Source organism: Dendrobates tinctorius, unplaced genomic scaffold, assembly GCF_039654945.1.
Source record: "Dendrobates tinctorius isolate UK_male_01 unplaced genomic scaffold, ASM3965494v1 ptg000086l, whole genome shotgun sequence".
Classification (NCBI taxonomy): Eukaryota; Metazoa; Chordata; class Amphibia; order Anura; family Dendrobatidae; genus Dendrobates; species Dendrobates tinctorius.
Genome location: NW_027361754.1, coordinates 66,076,817 through 66,092,500, shown reverse-complemented (window position 1 = coordinate 66,092,500; position 15,684 = coordinate 66,076,817). Strand labels below are relative to the sequence as shown.

Genomic DNA, 15,684 nt, shown 5'->3' with positions numbered 1-15,684 from the left:
TAAGGGTTAGGGTCAGGGTTAGGGTTAGGGTTAGGGTTAGGGTCAGGGTTAGGGTTAGTAAAGTCATGGTTTGGGTTAGTGTGAGGGGCCACCTAATGTTGGAAAAACCCGCAAACGCGGTAAAAACGCACTAAAAACGCATACAAACGCATAAAAACGCTGCGTTTTTTTCATGCATGCTCATAAAAATGCTTGAAAAAAACGCAGCAGTTGTATGCTTTTGTATGCGTTTTTCAATGCGTTTTTTTGCGGGAAAAACGCGCTGCAAAATAAAGCAAGTGTGAAACAGGCCTAAGCTAGTCTTATTTAAAGGGAAACTTTGACTCCTTCTAAAACATGTCTATGCACCTGTATCCAAGAGAAAATTAACCTCATTGGTACCTGTATATTTTTATTCTGTTTACTTGATAGGTACTCATTCACATTCAACAAATTGGGGATCTAAGTGCAGTGGGCGGGATAATGCACTTACTAAAACCCTGCTTCCTTAGTTATTAACATTATTGGGGCTTCCCTCTTTCTGTTGATTGCTAGCTGACTTCACCTCTAATGTAACACTTCACTCTTCTACTCTGCATGGAGCTGCAGCAGTCACCGCTCACAGTACCGTTTACTAAAATGTGACCGGTGGCTGTGTGCATGCCACAGGACTTTGATGAACAGCCGTCTCTGTACGGATATAAGTGCTAGGGCTTTTTTACAGCCGCTCAAAGTAAAATGAGTGGTGCTGGGTTCTGTGAGCGATGACTGTAGCCTCCCCATGCACACCCCCATGACTTAAAGCCAGCGGCTCCAGGGAGGAAATAGATTAATTTTCTTCTGGTAACTGCACTTTCCATAAGGTGGGTTTATAACAATGTTTACCTGCAGACTAACCCTATACACTCATGGTCGAAAGTGTTGGCACCCTTGAAATTGTTCCAGAAGATGAAGTATTTCTCCCATAAAATTATTTCAATTACACGTTTTGTTATACACATGTTTATTTCCTTTATGTGTATTGGAACAGCACAAAAAAAAACAGAGAGAAAAAGGCAAATTGGACATAATTTCACACAAAAATTGGCCGGACAAAATTGTTGGCACTCTCAATGTAATATTCGGTTGCACACCCTTTGGAATGAATAACTGCAATCAATCACTTCCAATAACCATCAAGAAGTGTCTTATACCTCTCAACTGGAAGTTTTCACTGCTCTTCTTTTGCAAACTGCTCCAGGTCTCTCATATTTGAAGGCACCATCTCCCAACAGCAATTTTAAGGTCTCTCCACAGGTGTTCAATGGGATTCAGATCTGGACTCATTACCGGCTATTTCAGAACTCTCCAGTGCTTTGTTTCCATCCTTTTCTGGGTGCTTCTTGAAGTATGTTTGGGATCATTGTCCTGCTGGAAGACCCATTGCCTAGGAAGCAAACCCAACTTTCTGACACTGGGCACTACATCGCAACCCAAAATCCTTGGGTAATCTTCAGATTTCATGATGCATTGCACCCAGTTCCAGAGGCAGCAAGACAACCCCAAAACATCTTTGAACCTCCATCATATTTGACTGTAGGAGTTCTGTGTTTTTTTCTTTGTAATCCTCATTCCGTTTTTGGTAAACAGAAGAATGTTGTGATTTACCAAAATGCTCTATCTTGATCTCATCAGTCCACAAGACGCTTTCGCAGGAGGATTTTGGCTTATTCATGTACATTTTGGGAAACTAAAATTTAGCTTTTTTATGTTTCTGTGTCAGCAGTGGGGTCCTCCTGGATCTCCTGCCATATTGTTCAATTTCATTCAAACGACAGATAATTTACGCTAACACTGATTCACCTTGAGCTTGCAGGACAGCTTGAATTTTTTTGGAACTTGATTGAGGCTGATTATCCACTATCCACTATCCGGACATGAAATATATGAAACTGGAATTACTTTACTGTTCTAGAAAATAGGTTAACATGAAGATACTTAGTGCATAAATGTATGCGTGCCTAGCCTATGGCAGTTTTAATCACTGCCTACCCATCTAATTGTGGGCTATGGGCTAGCAGCCCAGGAGAGGTATCATATTTGAATAGATTCCCAGCAAAGAGAATCACCTTGTCATTGGCTGCTGATCACACATGAATTGCCAAATATATGCGCTATGTATCTTAATTTTAACCTATCTTCTACAGCAGTAATGCAAATCCAATTCCATATATTTCATGTTTGCTTGCTATAGCGTTACAGAGTGCAACTTTATTTGTTAGTTATATATGGGGATATGTTGTGAATTCCCTTGCTCGGACTTCTGAGCCGGAGCTCCCTCTGGTGGTTACTGGGAGTAGTGGAGCTGGCCAGGTTGATGGAAGTTTGCCACCTGATGATGATAATTGGGAATCTGGGATTACTGGCTGGGAGCATATAATTGAGCAGGCTTCCCTTAGTCGTTGCTGGTGATTTCCTCCTTGTGCATTTGGAGTTCTTTTGTCTCCTGCCTGATCTGCATGGTTCAGTTAAGTGATTCTTTTGCAAATCCTTTGCATCTAATCTGGTTGTGCCTTTTTTTTGCTTTCTGCTTTGTTGCCAGGGTTCAGCGTACTCCCTGCTGGGGGCAATGCTGGGCCGCACGCATATGTTACAGCTTGTGTCAGTTTGTTCAGTCCCCTGTTATGTTAGTATCTTTTGCTTTGCTTCCAGTTTACACCAGAGTGCTGATCTAGCAGGGGTGAGGTCGTGTGGCCTCAGGTTTTTTGCATATCAGATGTGTTGGATTTTTTAGGGTTTTTTGCGTGATTGCAGACAGTATCTTTTCTGTCCTGTCCTGTCTACACAGCTTGGGCCCCAGCGTTTGCTCAGTCTATTCTCTGCCTATGTTTGTGTCTCATCTTGTCTCACCGACAATATATGTTTGGAGGCTGTCTATTCCTTTGGGGATCTGCTCCGGGGCAGTTTAGATTTCACCTTTCTGGCTTTAGGCTTAGTTAGTTCTCCGGCTGTGCCGAGGTGTCTAGGGCATCGTAGGAACGCTTCACGTCTACTGCTAGTTGTGTTGATAGGATCAGGGGTCTGCAATCCGCATAGTTACCAACCTCTCTGGTTTCCTGGTGGCTTAGCCTGTTCCTGCCATCCTCCTCGGTGACCCATTCACAACAGAATCACCAGCCAAACTGTAGACTCTAGGGTACTCAAAAGAAGGAAAGAATTGTAAAAAAAAAGTGTCAGAATTTTTTTATATATTTTTTTCCTCTTTTTCTCTGGGGCCGTAGGAGGATTTTTTCCTTAATGGAAACTAAGCAATTGTTCGATCATGTTGAGCAGCTCGCCGTTGAAGTGCGGGGAATTTCTGCCTATCTCGCTCAATCATCTGCTGTAGAACCAAAGATCCCTACTCCTGATGTGTTTTCGGGGGATCGGTCAAAATTTTTGAATTTCAAGAAAAACTGTAAACTATTTCTTGCTTTGAAACCTAATTCATCGGGGAGCTCGGTGCAGCAGGTTAAAATTGTCATCTCCCTGCTGCGCGGCGATCCCCAGGATTGGGCTTTTTCTCTGACACCTGGAGATCCTATTCTAGCTAATGTAGATGCGTTTTTTCAGGCCCTGGGGTTGTTGTATGATGAACCTAATGCTATTGATCAAGCTGAGAAAACCTTATTGGCATTGAACCAGGGTCAGGATGCTGCGGAGTTATATTGCCAGAAATTCCGAAAGTGGGCGGTCCTTACTAAATGGAATGATGATGCCCTAGCAGCTCTCTTTCGGAAAGGTCTGGCAGAAACCGTAAAAGATGTTATTGTGGGATTTTCTGTCCACTCTGGTCTTAACGACTCCATGTCATTAGCCATTCAAATTGATCGACGTTTACGTGAACGTAAAAGTACGCGAGAGGCGGTGCTGCCTTTTGAACAAACTTCTGAACCCATGCATTGTGATAGGGTTTTGTCTAGGACTCAACGTCAAGAGTTTAGAAGGCGTAATAAGTTATGCTTCTTTTGTGGGGGGACACCTCTCATGTTATTTCAGTCTGCCCTAAAGGAGAAAAACGTTTTGCTCACTCCTTTGCCGTTGGCAGTGTACAGCCTAAGTTCCTGTTGGCAGTTACCTTGATCTGCTCCTTGTCTACATTTTCTGCTAAGGCCTTTGTTGAATCAGGAGCACCCTTGAATCTGATGGATCTTGACTTTGCCAAATGTTTTGGTTTCCCCATGGTGCCCCTGCAGACCCCTATACCCTTGAGGGGGATTGATGCTACCCCTTTGGCGGAGAATAAACCCCAGTTTTGGACCCAGGTGATAATCCGGGTTGCCCCGGACCATCAAGAGAATTGTAAATTTTTGGTGTTGCACAATTTACATGATATTATTGTACTGGGTTTTCCTTGGTTGCAAACCCATAATCCTGTTTTGGATTGGAAATCTCTGTCTGTGGTGAGTTGGGGATGTCAATGTGTTCTTAGTGACACTCCTGTTTTCGCCACCTCTCCCCAGTCTTATGATGTTCCTGACTATTTGGCTGATTTTTCTGATGTATTCAGTGAGAGTAAGTCTGTGTCTTTGCCGCCTCATAGGAGTTATGACTGCGCAATTGAGTTAATGTCTGGTTGTACTTTAAATTTCCCAAGGGTCGGCTTTTCAACTTATCGGTACCTGAACATAATGCTATGCGATCTTATATCAAGGAATCATTGGAGAAGGGTCATATCAGACCATCCTTTTCGCCTTTGGGTGCTGTTTTTTTTTTGTGGCCAAAAAGATGGCTCATTAAGGCCATGTATTGACTATTGTTCCCTTAACAAAATCACTGTTAAATATCAGTACCCGTTACCCCTGATTTCTGATTTATTTTCCAGAGTTAAAAGTGCTTGTTGGTTTACCAAACTTGACCTCAGGGGGGCGTATAATCTTATTCGCATCAAGCACGGGGATGAATGGAAGACTTCGTTTAATACTCCGGAGGGACATTTTGAATACCTGGTGATGCCTTTTGGGCTCACTAATGCCCCTTCCGTCTTCCAATCTTTTATGAACGATATTTTCCGGGACCTTGTGGATAAGTTTTTGATCATTTATCTGGATGATATTTTGATTTTTTCCAGTGATTGGGATTCTCATGTGGAACATGTCCGGACTGTGTTCCGGATTTTGAGGGAAAATACTCTGTATGTTAAGGGATCGAAATGTCTTTTTGGTGTACAGAGTATTTCGTTTTTGGGATTCATTTTGTCCTCGTCTGCTATTGAAATGGACCCGACCAAGGTACAGACCATTTATGATTGGGTTCAGCCCACTTCTCTTCAGAAGTTTTTGAGTTTTGCTAATTTCTACCGTAAATTTCTAAGTAATTTTTCTGGTATTGTTAAACCTCTGACGGATTTCACCAAAAAGAGCGCTGATGTGGTGAATTGGTCTCCAGAGGCAGTCTTGGCATTTCAGGAGCTTAAGCAGAGATTCACTTCTGCTCCGGTTCTACGGTAGCCTGATGTTTCACTCCCATTTCAGGTGGAAATAGATGCTTCTGAGATTGGTGCAGGAGCCGTTTTGTCTCAAAGAGATCTGGTAACCTAGATGAATCCCTGTGCCTTCTTTTCTCGAAAATTGTCTCCATCTGAACGTAACTATGACGTGTGGAATCGGGAATTGTTGGCCATGAAGTGGGCATTTGAAGAGTATAGACATTGGTTGGAAGGAGCTAGACATCAAGTTGTGGTCCTCACCGATCACAAGAATTTGATTGATCTTGAATCAGCCAAGCGCTTGAATCCTAGACAGGCTAGGTGGGCCTTGTTTTTCATGCGTTTTAATTTTGTGGTCTCCTTTCTTCCGGGCACTAAGAATGTTAAGGCGGACGCCCTTTCTAGGAGTTTCTTTGCGGATTCTCTTGATGTGACCGAGCCTGCTATCATTCTAAGTGAGGGTGTAGTTCTTTCCGCCATCTCTCCCGATTTGTGACATGCCCTGGAGGCATTTTAGGAGGATAAACCTGAATGATGCCCTATTGGAAAATTGTATGTCCCTGACCAGTGGAGGAAAAGAGTAATGTCTGAAATTCATTGTTCCGCATTGGCTGGTCATCCAGGTATCTTTGGTACCAGAGATTTGGTGAGTCGGTCTTTTTGGTGGCCTGCCTTATGTCGTGATGTCAGGAATTTTGTGCAGTCCTGTGTGACAGTGTGCAGGCCATGGACCCATATCTCAATGGATTTTATCTCTGATCTCCCTGTCTCTCAGAGAATGACTGTTATTTGGGTGTTCTGTGATAGATTTTCTAAGATGGTACATCTTGTACCACTCCCAAAGTTGCCATCTTCTTCTGAGTTGGTGCCCTTGTTTTTACAACAAGTGGTTAGTTTGCACGGGATTCCTGAGAACATTGTATCGGACAGAGGAGTCCAGTTTGTTTCCAGATTTTGGAGCGCTTTTTGTTCCAAACAGGGAATTCAGTTATCTTTCTCCTCTGCATTTCATCCTCAGACCAATGGGCAGACTGAGAGAACAAACCAGACTTTGGAGTCATATTTGCGATGTTTCATATCTGCTGATCAGGATGATTGGGTCTCATTTTTGCCCTTGGCTGAATTCGCACTAAACAATAGGGCTAGTTCTGCCACTTTGATGTCTCTTTTCTTTTGTAACTTTGGATTTCATCCTCGATTTTCTTCGGGGCAGGTAGAAGCTTCTGCCTGCCCAAGTGTGGATTCTGTGGTAGAGATAATGCAGCAGATTTGGGACCAAGTAGTGGATAAGTTGGCCCACTCTCAGGAAAAGGCCCAACGGTTTTCCAACTGGCATAGGACCATTGGTCCCCAGTTTAAAGTGGGTGATATGGTTTGGTTGTCCTCAAAAAATATTCCAATGAAGGTTGCATCGCCAAAATTCAAGCCAAGGTTTATTGGACCTTATAAGATTTTGGAAATCCTTAACCCCGTTTCTTTCCGTTTGGCTCTTCCAGTTACGTTTACGATTCATAATGTTTTTCATAAATCTTTGTTGAAAAGGTTTGTGGAGTCAGTAGTTCCCATGGCGACGCCCCCTGACCCTGTACTGGTTAAGGGTAATTTGGAGTATGAGGTAGAGAAGATATTGGATTCTCGTCTGGCTAGATGGAGACTTCAGTACTTGGTCAAGTGAAAAGGTTATGGCCAGGAGGATAATTCTTGTGTCTCTGCTTCTGACATCCATGCCAAGAGATTGATTCGTGCCTTTCACCGGGCCCATCCTGATCAGCCTGGTGGCGTGGATGAGAGTTCGGTGACCCCTCCTCAAGGGGGGGTACTGTTGTGAATTCCCTTGCTCGAACTTCTGAGCCGGAGCTCCCTCTGGTGGTTACTGGGAGTAGTGGAGCTGACCAGGTTGATGGAAGTTTGCCACCTGACGACGATAATTGGGAATCTGGGATTACTGGTTGGAAGCATATAATTGAGCAGGCTTCCCTTAGTGGTTGCTGGTGATTTCCTCCTTGTGCATTTGGAGTTCTTTTGTCTCCTGCCTGATCTGCATGGTTCAGTTAAGTGATTCTTTTGCTAATCCTTTGCATCTAATCTGGTTGTGCCTTTTTTTTTTGCTTTCTGCTTTGTTGCGAGGGTTTGTGGCCTCAGGTTTTTTGTATATAAGATGTGTTGGATTTTTTAGGTATTTTTTGCGTGATTGCAGACAGTATCTTTTCTGTCCTGTCTAGACAGCTTGGTCCCCACCATTTTCTCAGTCTATTCTCTGCTTGTGTTTGTGTCTCATCTTGTCTCACCAACAATATATGTTTTGGGGCTGTCTATTCCTTTGGAGATCTGCTCCGGGGCAGTTTAGATTTCACCTTTCTGGCTTTAGGCTTAGTTAGTTCTCCGGCTGTGCCGAGGCGTCTAGGGCATCGTAGGAATGCTCCACGTCTACTGCTAGTTGTGTTGATAGGATCAGGGGTCTGCAATCTGCTTAGTTACCAACCTCTCTGGTTTCCTGGTCGCTTAGCCCCTTCCCGCCATCCTCCTCGGTGACCCATTCACAACAGAGATAGCCACTATTAGCTTGCACCTGTTCACACATGCTTTCTGTTTGGAAGTGATGGTCAGTCTTTGATATTTATCAACCATACGGACTATGCTGTTGTGATGGGGTTACCGCGACAGTGTGGAGCCAGAAGTCCGCAGCATCTGATTGCTCCTACTCCGGCTCTGAGAAGAAGCATTTCTCCTTCATTTTATATGTGTTTATTTCTTCTGGCAGAACAGGGGTCAGTTGGCCATGTTGGAAATCCCTGTACTCACAGCTGAGCTCGGTTAGCCACTCCTTTTCCCATTATAATCTGAGCTCTGTTACACATCCTTGTCAGAGCAAGCATTTGCTGCATGGCTAACGGTGGAAAAGGATTACGTATGAGGAGAGTTGGAGGAGTTATTATTGACTGTTGCTTGGTTTGTATATGTGGTACTTCCTTATCCTTCTCTGTTTTGTATTATTCCTCTACCTTCACACTCTGGTGCATTCCTCTGTTACATGTGAGTGAATATTTTTATGTGTCAGGGACAGAGAATGAGCCCCTGGTCCCAGGTCACCTGGCAGCTGTGTCGTGACAGCTGTGCTACAACAGTTCATCAATCTTTTCTCTGCCATCCACGTCCTAGGATATTAGCTACAGAGCCATGAGTTGTAAGCTTCTTGATTATGTTGCTCACCGTGAACAAAGGAAGATCAAGATCTCTGGAGATGGACTTGTAACCTTGAGATTGTTAATATTTTTCAACAATTTTAATTCTCAAGTCCTCAGATGGTTCTCTACCCCTCTTTCTGTCCTCCATGCTTAATTTGGCACACAGACACACAGTGCAAAGATTGAGTCAATGTCTCCCCTTTTTATCTGGTTTCAGGTGTGAATTTCATATTGCCCACACCTGTTACTTGCCCCAGGTGAGTTTGAACGAGCATCACATGCTTGAAACAATGTTGTTTACCCACAATTTTAGAAAGGTGACAACAATTTTGTCCGGCACATTTTTGGGTTTTATGTGAAATTATGTTCAGTTTGCCTTTACCTCTGTTTTTTTGTGGTTGTTGTTCCAATACACAGAAAGGAAATAAACATGTTTATAACAAAACAAGTGTAGTTGCAATAATTTTCTGGGAGAAATACTTCATTTTCTGGAACAATTTCAAGGGTGCCAACACTTTCAGCCATGACAGCATTTCTAGGTAAATATAACATTTTCAAGGTGACAGGCTTAGTATATAAATCAAAGGGTAAAATTGTAGACTTCTATGAATGAGCAGGCTGTTGTGATTTTAGATGCTGGATAACTGAATAAGATAAAGATATGGGAATGAGATTGTATTTGAGGAATTTGCTCATTAAGGAGAGCCAGCTGGGGGTGTCTTTCTTCAAATTAGTGGAGGTGAATGAATAAATTAGATTACGGTATATCCCAGTCTCCATAATCTTAATTTTGGGACAATTCCACCAAATGTCTTACATGGTGCACTGCATGGCATATCCTCAGAAACAATGAGGGGACCCCTGAGGAAAGAACTTATATAGTCTAGAGGTGGGCTATGTCCAGTGGCAGAACTTGAAGTGCTGGGGCCCCAGTGCAAAATATCCAACAGGGCCCCCAACTGTCATGGATCTTTAATAGTACTGATCTTCTCATATGGGCCAAAGGGACATTTTGTGGCCTCTTCAGTCCCAAGGCCTGGACTGCAACCACTGCACCCATTTTAGTTATGCCCCCGGCCATGTCCCATTTCATTAGTACCTTACTTCTGACCTCTGTAAGCGAGACATTACTACTTGACTTCAAGGAACAGGTAGAAGACCTATCAGTTCTAAAGGGCCTGTCACACTAAGCGATATCGCTAGCAATATCGCTATAACGTCACTTGTTTTTGTGACGTTATAGCGATATCGCTATGTCTGATACTTACCTCCGACCGCTCCCCCGCTGGTTATCGCTGATCGCGCGAGAACGTCCTGGGCCGTTTCTCGTCATCAGCTTCCTGCTGGGGCTTCCTGCTGTGACAACAAGCGAGGCATGGACGCGGGCAGGAGGACGTCTTCATCGCCTCGTCTGACACGTAAGTAGCTACCCCCGACCCCAGCGATGTCGCTGGTGAGATCTGCCTGTGCGGCAGCTCACTAGCGACCACTTAGCGATGTACCAGCGATCCTGACCCGGTCATATCGTTGTCGGGATCGCTGGTGCATCGCTAAGTGTGACAGTACCTTTAATAAAAGAAAATCCCAACTTTAGAGACTTGTTGATCACACACAATACCTCGTCCTGTTATGTAGGATATACCATACACGTGAGTCACCAGCTTGTCGATGTTCTGTTTTCGGCACTTGTGAGTCACCACATATTGAGTAACATGTAAGATATCATCTTATTTCACACTATGATCAAAAGCAGGAAATAACTTATAAAAACCTAGAATTAGTTTGATATAGAAAATTCACAGTAAAGTACTTGCATGAACTTGAAAACTGACAAGATTATTGGTTTCGAAATATGCTTCCATTGACTCACTGGTTTGGGAGGACGGGGGCCAGGTGTAACAGCGGCAGACCTGGGCGCAGCACCAGGACGGGGACCGGGTGTAAAAACCTGTAAAAGATAAAAACATATGAGAAATACAGCCCAAGATCTAATGGAGAATAGATGAGCATCAGAATACCCTGAATAATCGCTTTCTGCCATGGAGCATGTTACCCACCTCTGTATTACAGTGGCCATTCTATACACTGGTTTTGTTTTGTCCACCAGGAAAGGCTGTGTTTCTTGCTCGAGATAAACACCATTTGTTGGACATATCCCACCTAGTGCGACATGATGCGCCATATCTGTTTCAGAAGTATGTAAAGGAGTCTCATGGAAAAGACATCCGGGTGGTGATTGTTGGTGGACATGTCGTGGGATCCATGTTGCGAAGTTCCACTGATGGCCGAATGCAGAGTAATTGCTGTTTGGGTAAGTGTTAATGAAGCTCTGAGGTGTATATGAATGAACATGGGCAGATTTGCTGCGGATGTGGACATGATTGTATTATCATTCCTAGTGTGATCTGACAAAACATCGGATCAGACCCAGGCCAGTGTTATACTATGGCGCAGTGTACATGTCCAGTTCATTCCTTGGACCGAGTCGGCTTGGGTGGAAAAAAAAATCACATGTGAGCATGAGAGTTTGATACAATATTCAGATCACACTCGGCAGGCAAGTTAATAAGTCTATGGAGGAAACATCAGCCTGCACTCGGATGATCTCTGAGTGCAGGCCAATTCCAGTGGACTGACAGAATGGAAAAGATGGAGACATTTTTTTTTTCTCCATCTTCTCCTCATCTGAGAGAATTAGATCACACTCTGGATTAGAGTATGATTTGCATAATCGACCCATTTGTCTCCAATGAGAGAGTTTACGCTCGTGTGACCCAGTTTCGTTCCCAGGATGAGTATCTGATCAGTTTTTGATATTTCCTGCAGCATTTTTGCACCTATCGTGTAAATTAGGTTATTGATGCATTCATGTGCGTATTAAATGTGTTTTTCACGTGCGGATCTTATGCATTTAATGCAAATCTGTGGGGAAAATCTGCGCATAAATCTCAGTGTACCTGCAAGAGAAATTGACGTCTTGCGGATTTGAAACACGCACCGCAGGTAAGTTTAAGGCACAGTGGGCTTTTTTTCTATAAAACCCATCCTCATGCTGCATTTTTGGCATGGTGAAAATACGTAGGATCAAAAACTCATAGTGGGAACTTAGCCTAAATCTGCAACAGATTGCAGTCCAAGGAAAGTGGGTGAGATTTTACAATTGTTATGCACTTGTTGCTGGCCTTCAAAATCCTCATCAAGATCATTCTGTTGTGGAAATGGCGCTGAATTTTCACCGCACATTTCACTTTTTTATGTAGCATGGGAAAATCTGTGGTGGTTCTGCATTCTTCAAATAAAACTGCAGCTAGCATATGCGGATTGCTAAGATTGGCCCTGTCTTCAGAGCATTCACCGGCTCAGTTTCAAAGAGGCTCAAAGTTAATTTTTGCAGTAATGCTAACTTTATATGAGGCCCATGTTTAGTTCTCTTCCTGGAGTTGATCTTGTTTTAGTAGTTATAAAAGATCTTAATGACGTTTGTAAGTGATGAAGTCACGACTGCCTGCAGCCACCATCTTAGGCCTTTTTCACATGTCCGTGTCTCCGGTACGTGTGGTGACAGTTTTCACACATACCGGAGACATGTACTCACATAGACCCATTCAAATGAATGGGTCTGTCAGATGTCCGTGTGTTTCCATGGACTGTGTGTCCGTGGGCAAAGCACACTGACATGTCTGGTTTTTGCCGTCAGCACGGACTTTAAACATCCCGCACATTGACAAGACACATTGATGTCCTTTTCGTGTGTCACCCATCGGCACTGGGGAAGTAGTAAGCGCTGTTCACTGGCGGCAGATGCTGAAGCTGACAGTCATTATTCTCCCCTGCTACGCCAGCGAGCGGGGAATGATGAGCGTTATATTAAACTAGATTAAGGCCCGATGCTATCGCATCGAGAGGATAGTGACACACCTCTTGCCATGTTAACCCTCAATACACACACACCTCCTCAACACACACTCCTCTCACCTTTCACCATCTCCACTCACATCCACTCACTCTTTCACTCCACATACGACCCTTTCTCTCACTCCGTCTCTCATACTCACACTGTCATCGTCGCTGCTCCATGATCCCCGACATCTTCTTCCGCCGGCGCCATCCTGGATCCCGACGTTGTCCACGCCGGCGACATATTCTTGCGGCCATGCCATCTTGAGTATTCTGAAATCCTGCGAGTGGACATTAGTGGAGATAGTGAAAGGTGAGAGGAGTGTATGTTGAGGAGTGGTGTGTTGAGGGTTAACATGGCAAGAGGTGTGCTGTGACGTCACCAGTTACAACTGGACGGAAGTTGTTACAACCCGAAAGCTGCTTAGCGCATTTATTATAGTAGATTAAGGCCCGATGCTATCGCATCGAGAGGATAGTGACACACCTCTTGCCATGTTAACCCTCAATACACACACACCTCCTCAACACACCACACCGCCTCAACACACACTCCTTTCACCTTTCACCATCTCCACTCACGTCCATTCACTCTTTCACTCCACATACGACCCTTTCTCTCACTCCGTCTCTCATACTCACACCGTCATCGTCGCTGCTCCACGATCCCCGACATCTTCCGCCGGCGCCATCCTGGATCCCGACATTGTCCACGCCGGCGACATGTTCTTGCGGCCATGCCATCTTGAGTATTCTGAAATCCTGCGAGTGGACATTAGTGGCTCACCATTGTCATTTTGAAACACGACTGCTACTTCACTGACAGTGGGATTATTGTAGCGTCGAGGGTCTTGAGTACGATCTTGTTTAATAGCCATAGTGATGTTTGGCATGACAGTTCCGTTTTGTAGAGATTTAATTTTTTCTTGTTCTTCCACATCACGTAACATTTGATAAGCTTCCACAAAAGGATTAATAGTTTGGATTTGAAGGGCAATAATGTTCATCAATGTAGGATGACATTTTTGATTTTCTTTACATCGTAAGCGTTGTTCGTTTGCGGTAGTGGTATCGAGAATGTAAAGTTGGGCAAATGCGCGTTGCTGGTCATCTGAGGGATGTAGTGTTCCAGTTCTATGATAGATCTGGCCATGTATGCGGAAACAGTATGGGCCATATCCAGGAGGTGGTGAAATATTTGCACCCATGGAGGCAAAAGCAAAGGAACTGTTAATACTTCGAATATTATCCATGAAATTTTTGCTAATTTCACTTTGTCCTTTCAGCAAACGTGTAAAGACATCAGGATATTGTAGTATGGGTACATGGACTTTACCCTTCTGACAGCAGAGCGTAAAGTTGTTATCAGAAGGTATCTCTGCTACAAAATGCAAAGCTTCTCAATGCTCACATACATGGATCATGTCACCACAGCTGTGTTCGGTAATACTATTTTCATCATTAGTGAAAATGTGAGGTTGTAGTAGAAGTGCATGTCCAACCGATGGGGTGCGCCTAGTTTTGAGACCAACGTATATTTGTCTTGGTTGCACTTTCTGAGGGCTAACTGCAGCTTGTATGTGAAGAAACTGTGCGTTGGTATTGACTAATGGTGGTATTGATAGGGAAGAAACAGATTGCTGATTAGTTATGTCAGTGAACGGCATATAGGATGAAGTGTGGTAGTAACTTGTTCCACATGCTGATGTGGAAGCATCCTGTTGTGAGTCTACTAATAATGATGAGGAAGAAGCCGTCTGTTGTTGGCGGTGATGGCGTGTAGAGGCTTCTTCAGCCAATGTAATAGATTTAGAGTTAGGGGATTCGTGTGTGAGACGACGGCATTTATAAGCCTTAATCTTGTCAAGTCGATGCTGTTTTTCCTCAGGAGTCTCATTAGCACGGCGTTGTTTTTGTCGTAGTGCTAAAGCTGCTTTCCTTTCACTGGCATTGGCATACTGTGCATCGGTATTGAATGGTGGTATTGATAGGGCAGAAACAGATTGCTGATTAGTTATGTCAGTGAACGGCATATGGGATGAAGTGTAGCAGTAAATTGTTCCACATGCTGATGTGGAAGCATCCTGTTGTGAGTCTAATAATAATGATGAGGAAGAGGCCGTCTGTTGTCGGCGGTGACGGCGTGCAGAGGCTTCTTCAGCCAATCTTATGGATTTAGAATTAGGAGATTCGTGTGTGAGGCGACGGCGTTTATAAGCCTTAATCTTCTCAAGGCGATGGTGTTTTTCCTCAGGAGTCTCATTAGCACGGCGTTGTTTTTGTCGTAGTGCTAAAGCTGCTTTCCTTTCACTGGCATTGGCATACTTTTTGTTATGACTCATGTTGGCACAGGTAAAGGAGTCTATTTGGCAGTTATCTGGCAGTGAAGAAGGCGTCCTGGAGTATTGTAGAGTAAACAGATACTAATTGACCCTGTAATTGCCCAGCAGTAGTTATGAAGTGGTAGTGGCAAATTGGCCCTGTAGTTAGACACCGGCAGAGGAGCAAGGCAGCAGTAGTTATGGCGGTAGAGGCAAATTGGCCCTGTAATTAGACACCGGCAGAGGAGCAAGGCAGCAGTAGTTATGGCGGTAGAGGCAAATTGGCCCTGTAATTAGACACCGGCAGAGGAGCAAGGCAGCAGTAGTTATGGCGGTAGAGGCAAATTGGCCCTGTAATTAGACACCGGCAGAGGAGCAAGGCAGCAGTAGTTATGGCGGTAGAGGCAAATTGGCCCTGTAATTAGACACCGGCAGAGGAGCAAGGCAGCAGTACTTATGGCGGTAGAGGCAAATTGGCCCTGTAATTAGACACCGGCAGAGGAGCAAGGCAGCAGTAGTTATGGCGGTATTGGCAAATTGGCCCTGTAATTAGACACCAGCAGAGGAGCAATGCAGCAGTAGTTATGGCGGTAGAGGCAAATTGGCCCTGTAATTAGACACCGGCAGAGGAGCAAGGTAGCAGTAGTTATGGCGGTATTGGCAAATTGGCCCTGTAATTAGACACCAGCAGAGGAGCAATGCAGCAGTAGTTATGGCGGTAGAGGCAAATTAGCCCTGTAATTAGACACCGGCAGAGGAGCAAGGCAGCAGTAGTTATGGCGGTAGAGGCAAATTAGCCCTGTAATTAGACACCGGCAGAGGAGCAAGGCAGCAATAGTTATGGCGGTAGAGGCAA

At 44.2% G+C, this 15,684-nt stretch overlaps 1 protein-coding gene across 1 annotated transcript in view; it reads left to right on the top strand.

The window, feature by feature from the left end:
* RIMKLA (ribosomal modification protein rimK like family member A) overlaps positions 1-15,684 on the top strand; it is a 67,363-nt gene that overhangs the window by 36,906 nt on the left and 14,773 nt on the right. Inside the window, exon 4 of the mRNA XM_073585532.1 lies at positions 10,718-10,921. Within this exon, the coding sequence (XP_073441633.1) occupies positions 10,718-10,921 (204 nt within the window). The remainder of the gene's footprint in view (positions 1-10,717; positions 10,922-15,684) is intronic.